This window comes from Ixodes scapularis, unplaced genomic scaffold (assembly GCF_016920785.2).
Source record: "Ixodes scapularis isolate PalLabHiFi unplaced genomic scaffold, ASM1692078v2 PGA_scaffold0__279_contigs__length_252992795, whole genome shotgun sequence".
Classification (NCBI taxonomy): Eukaryota; Metazoa; Arthropoda; class Arachnida; order Ixodida; family Ixodidae; genus Ixodes; species Ixodes scapularis.
The window spans coordinates 108406261-108421399 of NW_024609835.1; the positions used below are offsets into that span (position 1 = coordinate 108406261).

At 46.0% G+C, this 15139-nt stretch overlaps 1 protein-coding gene across 1 annotated transcript; it reads right to left on the reverse strand.

Moving 5' to 3' along the window:
* Positions 1-13701: 13701 nt before the first annotated feature.
* Positions 13702-14694, reverse strand: LOC120846513 (sulfotransferase 1 family member D1). The gene has a single exon (XM_040218298.1). It carries the CDS (start codon positions 14692-14694, stop codon positions 13702-13704), a length of 993 nt encoding a protein of 330 aa, XP_040074232.1.
* Between the last annotated feature and the right edge of the window lie 445 nt (positions 14695-15139).

A 15139-nucleotide genomic window follows, 5' to 3' on the forward strand; every position in this document is an offset into this window, starting at 1 on the left:
TTGCTGTTACCGCGCCTGTTTTTGTTTCTGCGACTGTCGCCGCCTGCGGAACGCGGGCCGCTTTTGAGTCAAAAAGATTGTCTGCTAAAGACGCTGGTTCTCGGCGCCGTATGCTCGTTCGATGGCGGCGTTCGTCGCGCCATATCTTGTGTCCCGTGCGAAACGGCACCGTGTTGTTCGAAGACTGGTGGCGTCGCTGCATTTCCACAGGAGCTAAGCCTTTGTCTTTCTTTACTTTTTCCTCAGATGAGTTCTCTCTTTGCAAATTTTACAAAAAAAAAAAAAAATGCACCATCTGTGGGCAACGCTGCACAAAGTCGTAGCGCGATAGGTTAAAAAACCGGATTTTGCGGTCGATTTAAAGAGCCTCCCGTCTCCTTGTTTCACCCTGTAGATGCCCTGAAACAGCCTCCCAAAGTAAACATGTAGACGTGACCATGCGTTTTCCGGAAATGGCCATGGCGTATGTTGCACCGACCCCGGTGCCCGTCGGTGAACTTCACATAAGGCGCAACCATTTACTTTCCTTTCACTGGCCTCGTATATGCCTGGCCAGGACACATGGCTCCGAGGGACTATTTTCATCTTCTTAATACCCGGATGTGTCTCGTGTAGCACGCTCAACGATGCTGGCCTAAGGGATGTTGGTACCACTATTCGGCAACCTCACAATATGCAACGATCCTGCGCGGAACATACCTCTAGTCGACGCGAGGATGTCCTCTAATCAGCAGATTCCGGCAGACGATTCTCAAACCATCAAGGCTCTCTAACCGTCGACACCATGAGATCCTTATTTGTAGCTTGTGCTACCGTTGCTGCCGACAACAACGACGGAAACGCCTTTTGCAGAATCAACACTTCCCCGGCCACGTGGTCCTTGAACAAGGATCCAGGCAGTGGCAGCCGACTCAGCCCATCGGCATTGCCTAGATTGACCCATGGTCGATATACCAGTCGATTGCAGTAAGCGCTCACGTTAACGCCCATCGAAGCACTCGAGGAGAACGCCGTTGTGAAATTCCCCGATCATGTCTTAGAAGACCCTGCAATGACTTGTGGTCTTTGAAATTGTCAAATTGTCGACCCCACACGAATTGGTGGAACTCTTTCATTCGGTATATTACTGCTAGGGCTTCTTTATCTAGTTGGTTGTAGTTTTTTTTTTTTTTTTTCAGCTGCGTTTAGACGCTTGGATGCAAAAGCTATAGGCCTTTCTTCACCAGAATTCATTTTGTGCGCCAACACCGCCCCAACACCATATGATGACGCATCACAACATAGTGTCATTGGCTGGCTCAGATCGTAATACACTAGAACCGATGCAAACGTCAAGATCGCTTTCCTCGTACTGAACGCCGCTAGCTCCTCAGCATCCCTACTACAAGCCTTCCCCTTTTCCAGAAGCTTATGAAGGGGATGCAACACCGATGACACGTTTGATATAAACTTCCGGTAAAAGTTTAGTAATCCCAGGTGGCTCTGTAGTTCTCTAACATTCGATAGTTATGGCGCCTCGATTACCACTTCGATTTTTTTTTTGGTGCGGGGTGAATTCTTTTAGCATCAATAATGTCTTCCAACTACTCCAGGCTTTTTTAGAACAGTAAACATTTTGCCAGTTTGAGTTTCAATCCGGCCTCACTTAAATTCTCCAAGACTGCCTCCGGATTCTGGCAGTGGTCATTTTTTGCGGCCCCTGTGACCAGGATCATCAAAATAGAAAATGGTTCCGTTACACTATTGCCGAAGATTTTGCATCTTTCTTTGAAATATGGCGGGAGCCGATGCTAATCCGAAAAACAGCCTGTTGCATTGAATCAGTCTTTCCTGCGTGTTAATTGTGACAAAAATTTTAACTGCCGGCTCCAGTTCGATCTCCTGATACGCATCGCGGAGAACTAACTTCGAGAACGTCGTTCCTCCAGCAAACTTCACCCACATTTCTTCCACTTGGTTGGCTGTAAGTTTGAAGTCGCCTCAAATTATTATGCTACCACCCAACCTTCTTTATTGCAGGTACGATAGGCGCCGCCCACTCTGACGTTCGTACGGCGGTCAAACTCCTGTCGAGCTGTAAGCTTTGAAACTCTTGCGCTACCAGGTCTTGCTACGCAAAAGGTACAGTTCGCGATCGAAAAAAAAAAAAACCTGGGTCTGGTTCCCTCCGGAACGCTGATAGTCGCTTTGATTCTTTTCGGGGTCCCTAACCCTTCAGAAAATACAGACTGAAATCTGCCTGCCAACTCTTCAGTGCTCCTCACTTTGATGCACATTGACGAGCTCATCTAGAAGCCCGCTGAAAGCCCTTGCTCAGTTCCGTCCCAAAAAAGCCCGGGAACCATCTCGTGCCACAATCAAAGGTAGTAGCTCAGTTTTCCTGCCAAACTTCGTGGTGACCGTCGCCTTGCAGACTACGGCAGCCAGCTGACCGAAGTAGCCCCGCAGTTTAACAGTTGATGATTCGATGACGATATCTGGAAACCGTCCTTCGAACTCAGTTTCATCCATATCCGAAAACACAGCTCCGGTATCCAGCTCATTTTGTGCAGTCTTTCCTTGTATCGTCACTTCTACGAAAAATGGCGGGTCCTTGAAATCTGGTGCCTCTTTTCGACCATCTAGCAGCAGCGCTGTTTTTTCGCTTGGAGTTAACGGCCACAGGTCCCCATGAAGCTCGAATCTGACTCTTCACTGTCTTGAGCTTCTATACCGCGCACCGGACGGTCTGCTGGTGTCTGAGTCGAGTTCAGCGCCTTCTTCTTGTTTCCTACTCGAACCTCGTCGTTGCTGCTGACTCTGCTTTCGTGGCTGGTCCTGCTCTGGCACAGTCTTGATATATGGCCTTGTTGCCGGCCTTTAAAACAAACACTATTTACAAACTTGCACGTTGACGTCCGGTTTTGGCCGCCACAACGGAAACAGCTCCGTCGTTCCTCCGCTGACTGCGGCGATGTCGACGGTGCTGTCACGCGCTCCACCGCTGTCTCGGCTATCCCGCTTGCCCGAACGGTTATCTTCAGCACCCCTTGCGGCGGCTTCCATGTTTGCGATTAACTCCACCGCCCGATCCAATGTCAAGCTTGGCTCTTCCATTAGCGGCCTCCGCATCTCGTCCTTCCCAATGCCGTGCACGATGCGATTCCGAAGGTTGTTTGACAACTCCGCCCCGAATTCATACCGGTCGGCCAGCTGGCGCATGCCGCGGCGACGAACTCCTTGACGGTATCCCCGGTGTCTTGCGTGCGGCAGTAGAAATGATACCATTGTACAATCACCGACTGTCGCGGGGAGTGATGCTCTGTTAGCAACTGAAGATTTCTGGCGAGAGGGGCCTCCGAAGGTCTTATGGGTGCCAGCAGCATGCGCAGCAATGAGTACGTTGGCCTGTCACAGCTGCTCAAAAACACGGTTCGTTGCTCGTCGGCGACGATGTTGTTCGCGATGAAGTACTGATCTAGTATCTCGGCATATTCTTCCCATTCCTTTCCGTCTTCCCCCAAGAACGGCTTGAACTTATGTATGATGTTAGCGGTAGATTCTGCCGGAGTCTGGTCAAAATCCTGTAACAAAATGAAAGACGTTTACAATACCCTGTAACGCCGAATTAGAGTGCAGCTTTTGAGGAGGAGGAGGTGAAGGTACGGAGAGGAGGCTATGTCCCTCCTCCTTTAAGCGAAAGCTTTCCGCTAAATTTATCGGGGAAGTTTTTCCGCTAAATTTAGCGGGGAAATTTACCCATAATGCACCACGCGGTTACGCCGACGGCGACGGCGACGGCGACGGCGACGGCGCCGCTCAATCCAGAAACGGGCGTATAAGAGCTGCGCTCTAAAAAGCATAGTCTGTTGTCTTAATCTCGTCGCCAGTTGCTATGAGAACAATATAAGGTTTATAGATCACCAGAACATCAGCACTTGCCCAAGCCCAAGTTCCGAGTGCCCCGTCGTAGTCCCGTCGTCTTTCTCCTCTTCTAACACCCGATCACCTAGAGCCGCAGGGTTACCATAGGTAGAAAACCCAAGGTAGAAAACTAGCTAGGGTGACCATATTCCCCAAGGCAGAAAACGGGACATTCCAGCCCGGGGGGGGGGGGGGGGGGTGCTTTTAAGGATTGAGATTGGGAGAAAAACTTAAATGGAAACAACTGCTCTCATTTCAAAACGTTACCATATTGCACGACCCTAGAGCCAAGGGAACAGTCCCCCTCACGGTCGTGCTTCTGGTCCTTCGTTGGTGTGAGCGTATTTTGCCTCCGACTAAAGTTTCCTAAGCGGGCTTTATCCTGCAAGACTCGGCTGTAAAAGTCAGCGCACAGATATATATATATATATATATATATATATATATATATATATATATATATATATATATATATATATATATATATATATATATATAAAAGAACCATCTCCCGAAAACGGGACATGATTCTTTATTAGGACAAAAAGACCTCAAACACCGGACCTCAAAAACTCGCCAAAGTCTCGTTTTTGAGTTCCGGCAGAACCGGATCTCAAAAACGAGACTGTCCCGGCCAAAACGAGACGTCTGGTGACCCTATAGACCATTCCATTTAGCGCTCTCTGGGCGGCACCATTTTGTTCGACAGCAGCGCCCTCCCCATACATCCGGGAAATTCAGCGGGTTCAGCGGGGTAAAACGAGAGAGAGGGCACGCGCCCGACTCCGCTAGCAGACGACAAACCGGGAGGCTGCCGTTCTCCATCTTTGAGCTGTATCGGCGTGCTGTACGGAACATCGAACTCTCCCTCGTGGCTGCCGTTGTGAAGTGGTTCGCGTTCTTAGAATAGTTATGGCTACTCCAAAATCAGCCTACAGCTCTCTGTTGTTCTATTTAGGTAAAAGATCAACTGGCGTATCTTTTTTCCGTAACTTAAATAGCAGTTGAGTCAGCCGGCAATACTACCCTTAACTTCTGCATGTATTGCGGCAGGAGAGCACGTTTTATTTATTATTTCAGACTTCCACCTATGCTCGCTAAAGGCCTACTACACCAGTACGAACTTTGTATAGTAAAAAATGGTACAGCAACCGGATTTACTTTTCGCCTGAGAGACCGGCCAATCTGACACAGTTTTCCCTACTTTTTTTCTTTATTTGCACGCAGGTAACAGCGCAATTGGACCCTGTTAGTCCTTTTATCTAGCATAGTATTACACGACAACTGGCATGCCAAAATCTGCGCATCTGCGCTTGAAATTTCCAAAATGACGCGATTTTAAACAGAGTTTGCACGCCAGCCGGATGACAGGTACTGGCCACTCGGCGGAGCAGACGACGTGCGGGGCGGGAGGGAGAGGGCATTTTTTCTCTTTATTACCCTCTCTGCCATGACCCTAATGGAACGGTCTATAGAGAGCACTTAGTAAATCTGTTAACAATTCTATTGGTCACAAGCTCAGACTGCCTCGTGGTAATTGAAGAAGGCTTCGAAAATCGCGCGGCCACGTTTGAAATCCAGGGGACGACATAACTGCATGTGTATGCGTGAACCGTTTCCTGTCGTTGGTGTGGCTGCCTGAAAATCTTATGCAATGTAATTAGACACAAACAACGTCGCCTTGCGGTCACTGAACAACACATAAAAATATCGCACACTGAAGTTTCAAGCGTGTACCTCCACTTAATTTGACGCCCGTGGTTTTGCCAGCTTAACATTCACCTAGCTTTTCGTTCTACCGCCCGAGAACCTATCTAACATAATTGGTGAAAACGCTCTGCTCTTGCTGTTTTCATTATCATCAGTCTCATGTTTATGTCTCTACGTGCCGTCATGGTGTCACGTGATGACGTATTGTCACGTGACATCTGAATGTCGCGTGACATCTGAATGTGACGTGAGGTTACAGTGTCACGTATCGTCAGGACGTGACTTTGAGTCGCGTGACGTCACTGTGCAACTTGACTCGACATGACAATGTGACGTCACGATGCCAGCTGGCGCCAGGCAACAGGGACGGCTTGCTAGAACAGCGTCTCTGCGGAGATTGGAAGGAAGAAAGCACTGCAAAGGCTGGGGCGCGCGAGCGTCTTGAGACGCGGTTTGAGTCCTGCTCAGTTCGTGCGCTGGCTTCGGCACAGGGTGTGGAACCGAAATTTTTATCGGTTCGGTTTCGGTTTGGGTTCACGGATTTCTGTTCAGTTCCGGTTCAGTTCGGGGTAAAAAAAATAGCGGTTTGAACCAGTTAAAACTGGTTTGAACCGCAAAACTGAGAATATATTTTCCAAGTTTTTTTGGCAAAAGGCACTATTCCAACAGGGAAACGAGTATCATATATCGTTTTATCATTCGTAGAATCCACTTTTATATTCGGGTACGAAATATGAATTGCTTCATTTAATTTCGATGAAACGGTAAAAGAAAGTTAGATTAACATGGTATGACTCATCACCTCCTTTTTTAACGTCAGTCGCATATATTTTACCTGAACCTAAAGGTTATCAGTTTGGTAGGTTGCCTAAAATACCCGGTAATGCTACAACTTTGCGCACAGTATTAAAAGTCGAATCTTGCTGTGCTCTTGAACTTGGCTTGAATTTAGGAATTAAATAAAGTGCATGAAATCATAAAATGGGCACCGTCCTCGCCATATATATCCTGAAATCTAGTTTACAAAATAGGTTTTACAATATTTATGATGACGACACAACTGAGCTAAAAGCAATATTATTTTCAAAATGCCAGGAAAGTTTTAGGACAAACCCTTTCGGTCTACCTTTTATAAAAACACAGAGCGGCAATCACAACGCTTGCTTTCCCGATCAATATTGTTTACACTAAGCATCGTGATGCAGGCGAATAATCATGCGGAAATAATGACCTTCGTACCCAAATTGGATCTGGGCTTAAATAGCGTGTACCGAAGTAAACATTTCCGACATAGCTTGGCGTTTGCGGTTTGTTCTTGTCAAGATGCCGGTCAATACAATTTGCTAATAAAGATCACCCTAGCTATTTTTTATATTTTTTTGTTAAATAGGACAAAGTAGTATTTTATACTCTGCTCGACAGTACAGCTACTTTATTGGTCACTTTCTGTCATAGTTCCGCCACGCGGCACTGTGTACTTTGTTTTCATCCAGCCCACAGACACATAAAACTGTCGTTATTATTTCAAAATAAGACATTTGTTTAAGGTTCTCCCAAATCACTTATAAACGTGCCTATCGAGGACAAAAACGCTAGAAAACATTTGCCGAGCATATCTAAGATAATTTGGGGGTGCATTTACTTATGATGTATGCCTTTGGGGTGATCGGCCCTTTATTTATGTTGCCAAGTCTTCAGGCAGCAATAAAAGACCGTCAGGAGGGGATGATATTCGGGAATACACAGTCTGTTGAGTCTGCGGAATGCGCTTTTATGTTCGCTGTTTGGCAGTATGAAACACCGGGTCGCGGGCTACGCCAAAAACGACTGTGTGCTCACACTATAAATCTGAAGGCAAATACACGGAATGTGCAGAAAGAGAGATAATAAATGGCATTCTAAATAATCTCATACAGGACGCCTTACTGCAAAAATAAATGTATAAAAATGCCGGTTTTAAACATAAACACGTTTTACGGAACTCCGTCTGGTTGGGTCAAAGATTTGAGAAATACAGACCTTGACCGAAAAAGTCCTAAACGTTTAAGAGCCCGACTTTTAAATAGGTCGGGCTCAATAGGTTGACAGCCACTTAACCATCGGCGTATGCAAACGGACTAGGCCACCTGAAGAACAAAAAAGTCCGAGGACACCTAAGCCCTTCTAATGAGTTGTGAAGGCGAAATCATTAATGTCGTTTTTCTGCTCCCTTTTTGTTTACTCTCAGCACCGTGATGCATGCGAATTCATGAAGAAAAGGTGAACTTCGTACTAAGATCGAATTTGGCCTAAAATAGCGCGTACCGAAGTGAACACTTTCGACGTAGCTTGATGTGTTATGTTTGCTCTTGTCAAGATGCCGGTCAATTCAATTTGCAAATAAACATCACCCTTGATATTTTATCCATTTTTTGTTAAATATAACAAAGTACTATTTCATACACTGCTCGACATTACAGCTACTTAATTGGTCACTTTCTGGCGGTCTGCGTGCATAGTTCCGCCTTGCACCACTGTGTACGTTGCTTTCGTTTAGCCCACAGACACATACAAATTTTGTTCATCACATAAAAGGAGCAACAGACATCTATATGTTTGAGAAGTTGAATATGCGCCAGAAACACATATATGTTATTTAAATCAGTTTCAAAATAACACATTTGTTTAAGGTTCTCCGTAATCACTTATAATCGTGCCTTTCGGAGATAAAAACGCCGGAAATGATTTGCAGAGCATATTTCAGATAATTTGGGAGTGCATTTACTTATGATGTATGTCTTTAGGTTGATCGGCCCATTATGTTCTCAAGTGTTCAGGCATCAATAAGATATTTTTATTGTCATCAATAAATTTGACTGTATGAAGTCCGCATAATTGCTTGAGACCGACACGGGAAGAGGATACTCGAAAATACGCCATCCGTTGACTCTGCGGAACGCGCCCCTTTCTTCGCTGTTCGGCAGTGTGAAACACCGGGTCGCGGGCTACGCCAAAAAGGACAGTGTCTTCACGTTATAGATCTGAAAGCAAATGAATGAAATGTGCCGAAAGAGAGATAATAACTGATATTCTTCTAAATAATCCCATAAAGCCCGCCTTACTACAAAAATAGTTGTATAGAGATGCAGGTTTTAAGCGTAAACACGTTTGACGGAACTCCGTCTGGTGGAGTAAAAAATTTGAGAAATACAGACCTTCACTACCCAAGTCCTAAATATTTAGGAGCTCGACGTTTCAGTAGGTCGGGCTCAACAGGTCGACGGCCACTCAACCATCGGCGTATGTGGACTTGCTAAAGCACTTGAAGAACAAAAAAAGTCCTAAAACACGTAAGCACTTCGTATGACTTGTGAAGGCGAAATCATTAATGTCGTTCTTCTGCTTCCTTAGTTCGCCTGCGGCGTAGTGGCGTAGACGGCTCCGGTTCGTAGGCCGACGGCCGAGCGCGCGCTCTCGTGAAGTGGCCTCGCCGTGCTGAGCCCGGCCGTGCAACATCTTCGGAGTTTGCCCGAGCGGGCCGTGCGGCCGGGCTCGCACCGCCGCACCTCTTACCGGCAGCCGGACCGCTGCGTGCGCTACGCCGCCAAGGAGAGGGCCTCTATGGTGGCGTTTTTTGGGACTACGCCGCACGAGAGCCAATGGGATTTCGTTCCTTGATGACACACGCTAGCCAATGGGAGCCTATCGATTTCTGCTACACGCGACATTTGGATGGAGTAGCGCACCGTTTGGCGCGGCTTCAAAGCTGATGACGTAGGTTCGCTCCACGGGACAGTTAAGGCTTTTGCAATAAAAGTGAAGGAAGCAAACGACACATCGTTGATAGAAAAGAAGCTGCAGCTGTCCACGTGCAAATTGTTGCCAGTGATGAAAATACCGAACCGGTTTCGAAACGTTGAGCTCGTAACTGTTCAGGACTTCGTTGGTTATCGTTTGTATTTCTCTAATAAAGGTGCGTGCAATGATTTTCCTAATTACACATAAATATCGCGAAGAATAGACAATATATTTCTAACTTAAATCAAATTTGGACATCGAATTGCACGACCTCAAGATTTCGCAGAATACATTCTCGGGAGGCTAAAGTTATATTCGGTTGTACGTGCATTTGTTTTGTGGCCTCATTTTACAACTCTGTGCTTTATCAGCCTTGCGCGGTTCTCACATGCCGGTTCTCACATGCAGCGAATCGCTGATGTAGCGCTGCTCACGTGTCGTCACCTACTTAAATAAGTTCCAGGCTTCCTTTCTTTTCGACAGGCCTCTTTTTCTCTCTCTCAGCTACTCCTAGTCTGCCATCACAGGAACAGTTTTGACGGTACGACACAAAGCTGGTGAACGCTCCTGTCAGCACGCGCTTAGCGTGATGTAAACGATGTGCTTGTATAGGGAGTATTCACTGGACGCCATATTTGTGGGTGCTGTTTAGAGCGCATGCTCAGAACGAGCCCACATCAATAGGCTGCTAAGACCGGCACTTCTGATGGTGCGGAATGCACGCTGCAAAAGAACTGTGGAAGCTCGCCATCAGCACGCGCTCAGCATTCGCGCACAGAGCTATGGCCGCCGGTGAATACTCTCTATAGCACTCCGCTGCATATGTGAACAGGCCTTTAGGCTGCCGAGTATCATCGCGGGACTGTTATATATACTGCACAACTTTACAGTTTGGACATCCCTTTTGTTATGCTTCGTTTCAGCTTAAAGGGGCATTGATAAAGAACAAAAGAAAACCAAATGCTGCTTCGAAAGGCGTGCCTATCAGTGTCATGCACGAGCGTTCAGTGACGACATTGGTCTAGAGCGTCAGATAATGATGACATAAAATTTTAGAGGAAATACTGACTGAATAGGCGCAAGTGATTCCTTCTGATCCTTTCAAGCACGTAACTCTCACTCAAAATGTTTGATTGAAACACCCGCAAATTGGCGATGCGTTCACATCTTCGTCACTGGATGTTAACTTCCAACATTTAGGAAGATCGCGCATGGTAATTGCACGTTCTTGTCGTTTAGGTTCTCTGTTGCTTCAAATCAAGGAGGTCATCAGCAAAAAAAAAAAAAAAAGAGAAATGTGCTTAACATTTTGAACTTTGTTCACCTATTATGTTCAATATACGTAAGGTTTTTCTTTTTATTTTATGTTTAATATGTTGCTAGAGTCACACTCACTAGTTAGAGCGAACGCGATGCAAATTCAAAAATGGCCAGAAACGCTTTGCAGGGCCCCTTGAAGTCCAGACGCAGCCGATGCTACAAGCGCGAGCATGTGGTCCTGACCAGTGCTTGCACTGCAGGAGCGCGCGTGCTTTGCAAGAAAGCTGAAAGCCCGGAGCTCGCTCTTTTAGCTTCTGCTGCGCTCGCACTTACCGCTCATTCGCACTGGAATCGTATCCGCGTTCGCAAAGCGGTTGCGAACGCGGTTGTATAAAGATCCAGTACAATTGCACGTGCACTCGATGACATCAAGTACGCGTGCAATTGTACTGAATGTTTATACAACCGCGTTCGCAACCGCTTTGCGAACGCGGATCCGCTTCCAGTGTGAATGAGCGGTTAAGGCGGCGGTCCCACAGCGGCCATCTTGAACAAGCCATTAGTTCAACCACTAGATGGCGTCACTCATCCGTGTGGCCAGAAAACTGGCTCGCGTGCCACTGATGTTCCTCCTCTGCTCTTAAATTCCTCCTTTCGGCTGCTCGCCCAAGCACGTTCAGCGCTCAGCGCGTGCTCTCACTGACACACCGGCCAGCGAACGTGCCAGTGATGCTAGCAGTGCCCAGTTCGCCCAGAAGCGGAGACCACACAGCTCACCTACCCGAGCGAGAGTGCATAGCTGGGCAAATTTTGCTCTTTGATACAAGCTTTGTTCCGCGCTGCAGGGCTGGCAAAGCGGTTTCGTTAGAGGCTCACGAGCCAGTAGCTATCGTTTGAACTATTCAAGAATTATAAACATATTCAATCAATCAGTGAAGAATGTTATCAAGCGATAAAGAACATATCTAAGATATGCTTGTCAGAATTTTGTGAACGAAAGAGCTTTTGCACGACATAAACATTTAAATATATTCTCGCTTTATGTGAGAGCGCAGCTGACATAACAGGTCAATGAGGCCAATCAAGCAAAGCCTAAAAAAAAAAGAAAACACTACGTCACAGAGCTCAATGTCGCTTAGTGTGTTTGTTGTCACCGGTTAAATCAATTGAGTGCAAACCATGCACCGTGGCCATGCGCTTTTAGTATGCGTGTTTGTGCTTGTGTACGTTGTAGTCCTTGACTGCAATTTGATTTATGATAAAACAAACAATAGCAGAATATGTTTTCAAGACGGGTGCTCATAGAACTCATCAAACTGATTATAGTTCGAATAAACTTGCTTACCAATTATCTGACCTTATAAATAACCACCCAAATATTGTTGAAATAAAGTACACCAAATTCGAAGAATCCCCATGTTCAAGAAACGAGTAAAAATGTATTTTTAGCCCCAGTGACCTGAACTTAAAAATTGTTCCGCGAGTGAATAGCAGATTTTGAAGTGCTTTTTTATACTGCTTTTGACTTTTTTTTAATAAGAATTAATTCGATTGATAATTCAAATGCAAGGCGCACCTAATTTGTTAGGCCATTAGGAGGTACGGTTTTCTTTGCGGCCCTATCGTTGCTGTGGTTTTCATTACTGTGGATACAACGAAAGCAACTACACCCTCGCTCCACCTCGGTGGCCATCACGCCAGCCGCCGACAACATGAAATCAAGAAAGCCACAAAAGACAAGCAGAAATCGCTTAAGGACCTGCTCATTATCTGTTCCGGCCAAATGAGTGTTTGTCCGCTATGTGCCATCCATCTTGGTGTAGTCGTGAATATTGTCGCTTTGCCGCACACCCTGCCCTTACTGTAACTGCCCCTACTTTCCAAGTATAAAGGATGTATTACTCAAAATAAGAAGGGTGTAGGCCAAGGATGCAGGTCTTCTCTACGCCCATTCTGCACTCTTAAAGGCGCAATATTTTAGTGCCTGGTCACCTTTGTTCCATTGAAAATGTATGTCCTAATAATAAAAAATGATAACAATCGATATCCGTTATTGGTCGAGCTAAACTAATTGAAAAACAACCGATTGTTAATGTTCCGAGGGCATTGCGGGGCGATATACAAGTTCTGATAATGTATATAGTACGCTCATTCAATGTATTTTGTCATCCTGCACCAGCTGCACTTGGTACGCACCGCCCTATTCAATTTGCGAGTCTGGAATCTGAAAACACAACCCGAAATTGCCCTGAACTTTTCTGCACCGCGCTACACGTTTCTGAAACTGGCGCAGCCTGGTGCAGGTAAATCGAATGATCCCAATGACATCAGCAATAAATTACATGTTATAAGTAAGAAGCGACAAGAGGAGGTGCATATACGAGCTGATAAAGGACAAGTGAGAAAAGTATAAGTTAGGTTTAATACAGTTGAAAACGAGCGTGTTGGTTAATAGATACAAATCTTGAAAGTATAAAACAGAGAGGACGAGGACGGGAACAGGACATCTTTCAGAAGATGTCCTGTTCCGTCCTCGTTTTGAAAGATGTCCTGTTCCCGTCCTCGTCCTCTCTGTTTTATACTTTGAGGTTTAATACTTAAAGCTAATTTACAAAATAACAGTGTTCGTCAAATATACAACACCAAAAATCAAAATTAAGAGCGAATAACATAAAAGTTAAAAACAAGGGCTAATATAATAAAGTTTAGGCAAAAAGTAAATTAGAAACGAGACATTAACGAATGAGCTGCGTTGACTTTTCGGTGTGAAACGTGAGTTCCAGTGACACTTATCTGACAGTTTTGTACAATGTTAAAACGGAATCACATAATTGGGTTAATTCTGGGCATGGATTCTTAATTGTTCGTGAAGAGGAAGCCAGGCCATGCTGTGTTCGAATAGATGTCTTTACGAGGCCAGCTCTTCGGTCAAGTTTTTGTTTGTCTGGGAACGGCGGTGGATGGCGACAGTTGTGGTTTTTCCTGTGCTTCCAGATTAAAGGCTCAGTGACTACCGTGTATCCTTGGATGATACGCAATGCCTTCTCCAAGTTACGGTAGGTTCTCGTTTTCCCACAGATTCATCACGTCACTGTCCGCGGTTCTCATCGTAATCCAGTTCTTCATACTCCTCACCTGATCTTCGGTGAAGTGATTTCTCCAGTCTCCGATTACGCCCTTCCGTACAGGGTTTCTCATGAAAGGTATTTTCGCCAATAACCTGAAGAATACCTCGCTTGCCTCCTTGGACGTTCGATTTTTCAGCGGTGACGACTCGGAAGACCGCTCGAGAGGCGACATAAACAGACCGTCGCTTAACGTTTTCTTCATGCTTTCACTGCTGCAGGCATGCAGTATCCGCGCTACGATGCCCGGATTGTTTCGTAACCGCTCGCCGTGGTCTTTTCCTAAAAATTCTGCGATTTTCAGCGCCCCGCTTTCCGTGTCCCTCGTGAGGTCCTCGTAAGTCATGAAGAGGACGTTGGCGTCGTGTCGATGCTTGTACCAAGAAAGGAGGTTTTCAAAGTAATCCCCGAACTCCACCTTTCCTTCCAGAAACATGTCCAAAAACTCCTCGAAGGTTCCCTCCTCGAAGGCGTAGGCAGGCGCGACTTTGATACCGTAGAAATAGGAGACGCAGCAATCGTACGGATTCCTCGCGAGATACAGATACTTCGCCTGCTTCGAATAGGGTTGTTTCTGGAAAGGAAGGTGCGTCTTAATGGCGATCGGTCTGGGAGTTCTCTTAATGTGTCCACAAGCCTCCAAAAATGGCATCTTCGACCAGAAGTCTTGACTGTTCCCAGGGGGAACTCCGTCGTTGAAGATGGCGCACAGGATGTACTGGAGCCAGGTCGTCCCGCACTTTGGATAGGTCACGACGAACACGTCCTCTGGTTGCGCTTCGTAGGAAAGCGCCGAGTGAACGCAATCGTCATCAAAATAGTAGCTCAGGAAGAGGCCTTCAACCATCCTGTAAGCTTGACGATGTTTCGCGATGTCCTTGTCACTCTGCATGTCTTGGTTAGTCGCCGTACCTGTCATAACCGGAAGAAAGCATTAGGCGAGATAAAAAGGCGCGGAATTAGACCGAATTTCGAAGTTATTTTACACTCCTATATGTTATTCAAGCATGCCTTGAATAAAAATAAGTTACCCTCGCTCTGCGTAAAATATGTACTAATAAAGGGGACCCCCGTATTCCTTGATCCAAAAAATGGGGAGGAATGAGTCACACATTGGATAAGCTGACAAGAAAAAAATCGCAAGATTCAAACTCTACTGGCGTGTACGCCGTACAATGCCAAAAAAACCAGCCCCAATACTTTGGGTCCCCCGAGCAGCTTATGGCATCTAAAACACCATATGCAGTCTTGTGCGCAGCAAGGACGAGGACAAAAGGGGAGAACAGGACACAACAAGGTGCTCAAGATTGCATAAGATGTCAAAACAACTCGCCCAAACAACCACTTTTCCGAAACACCAAGCT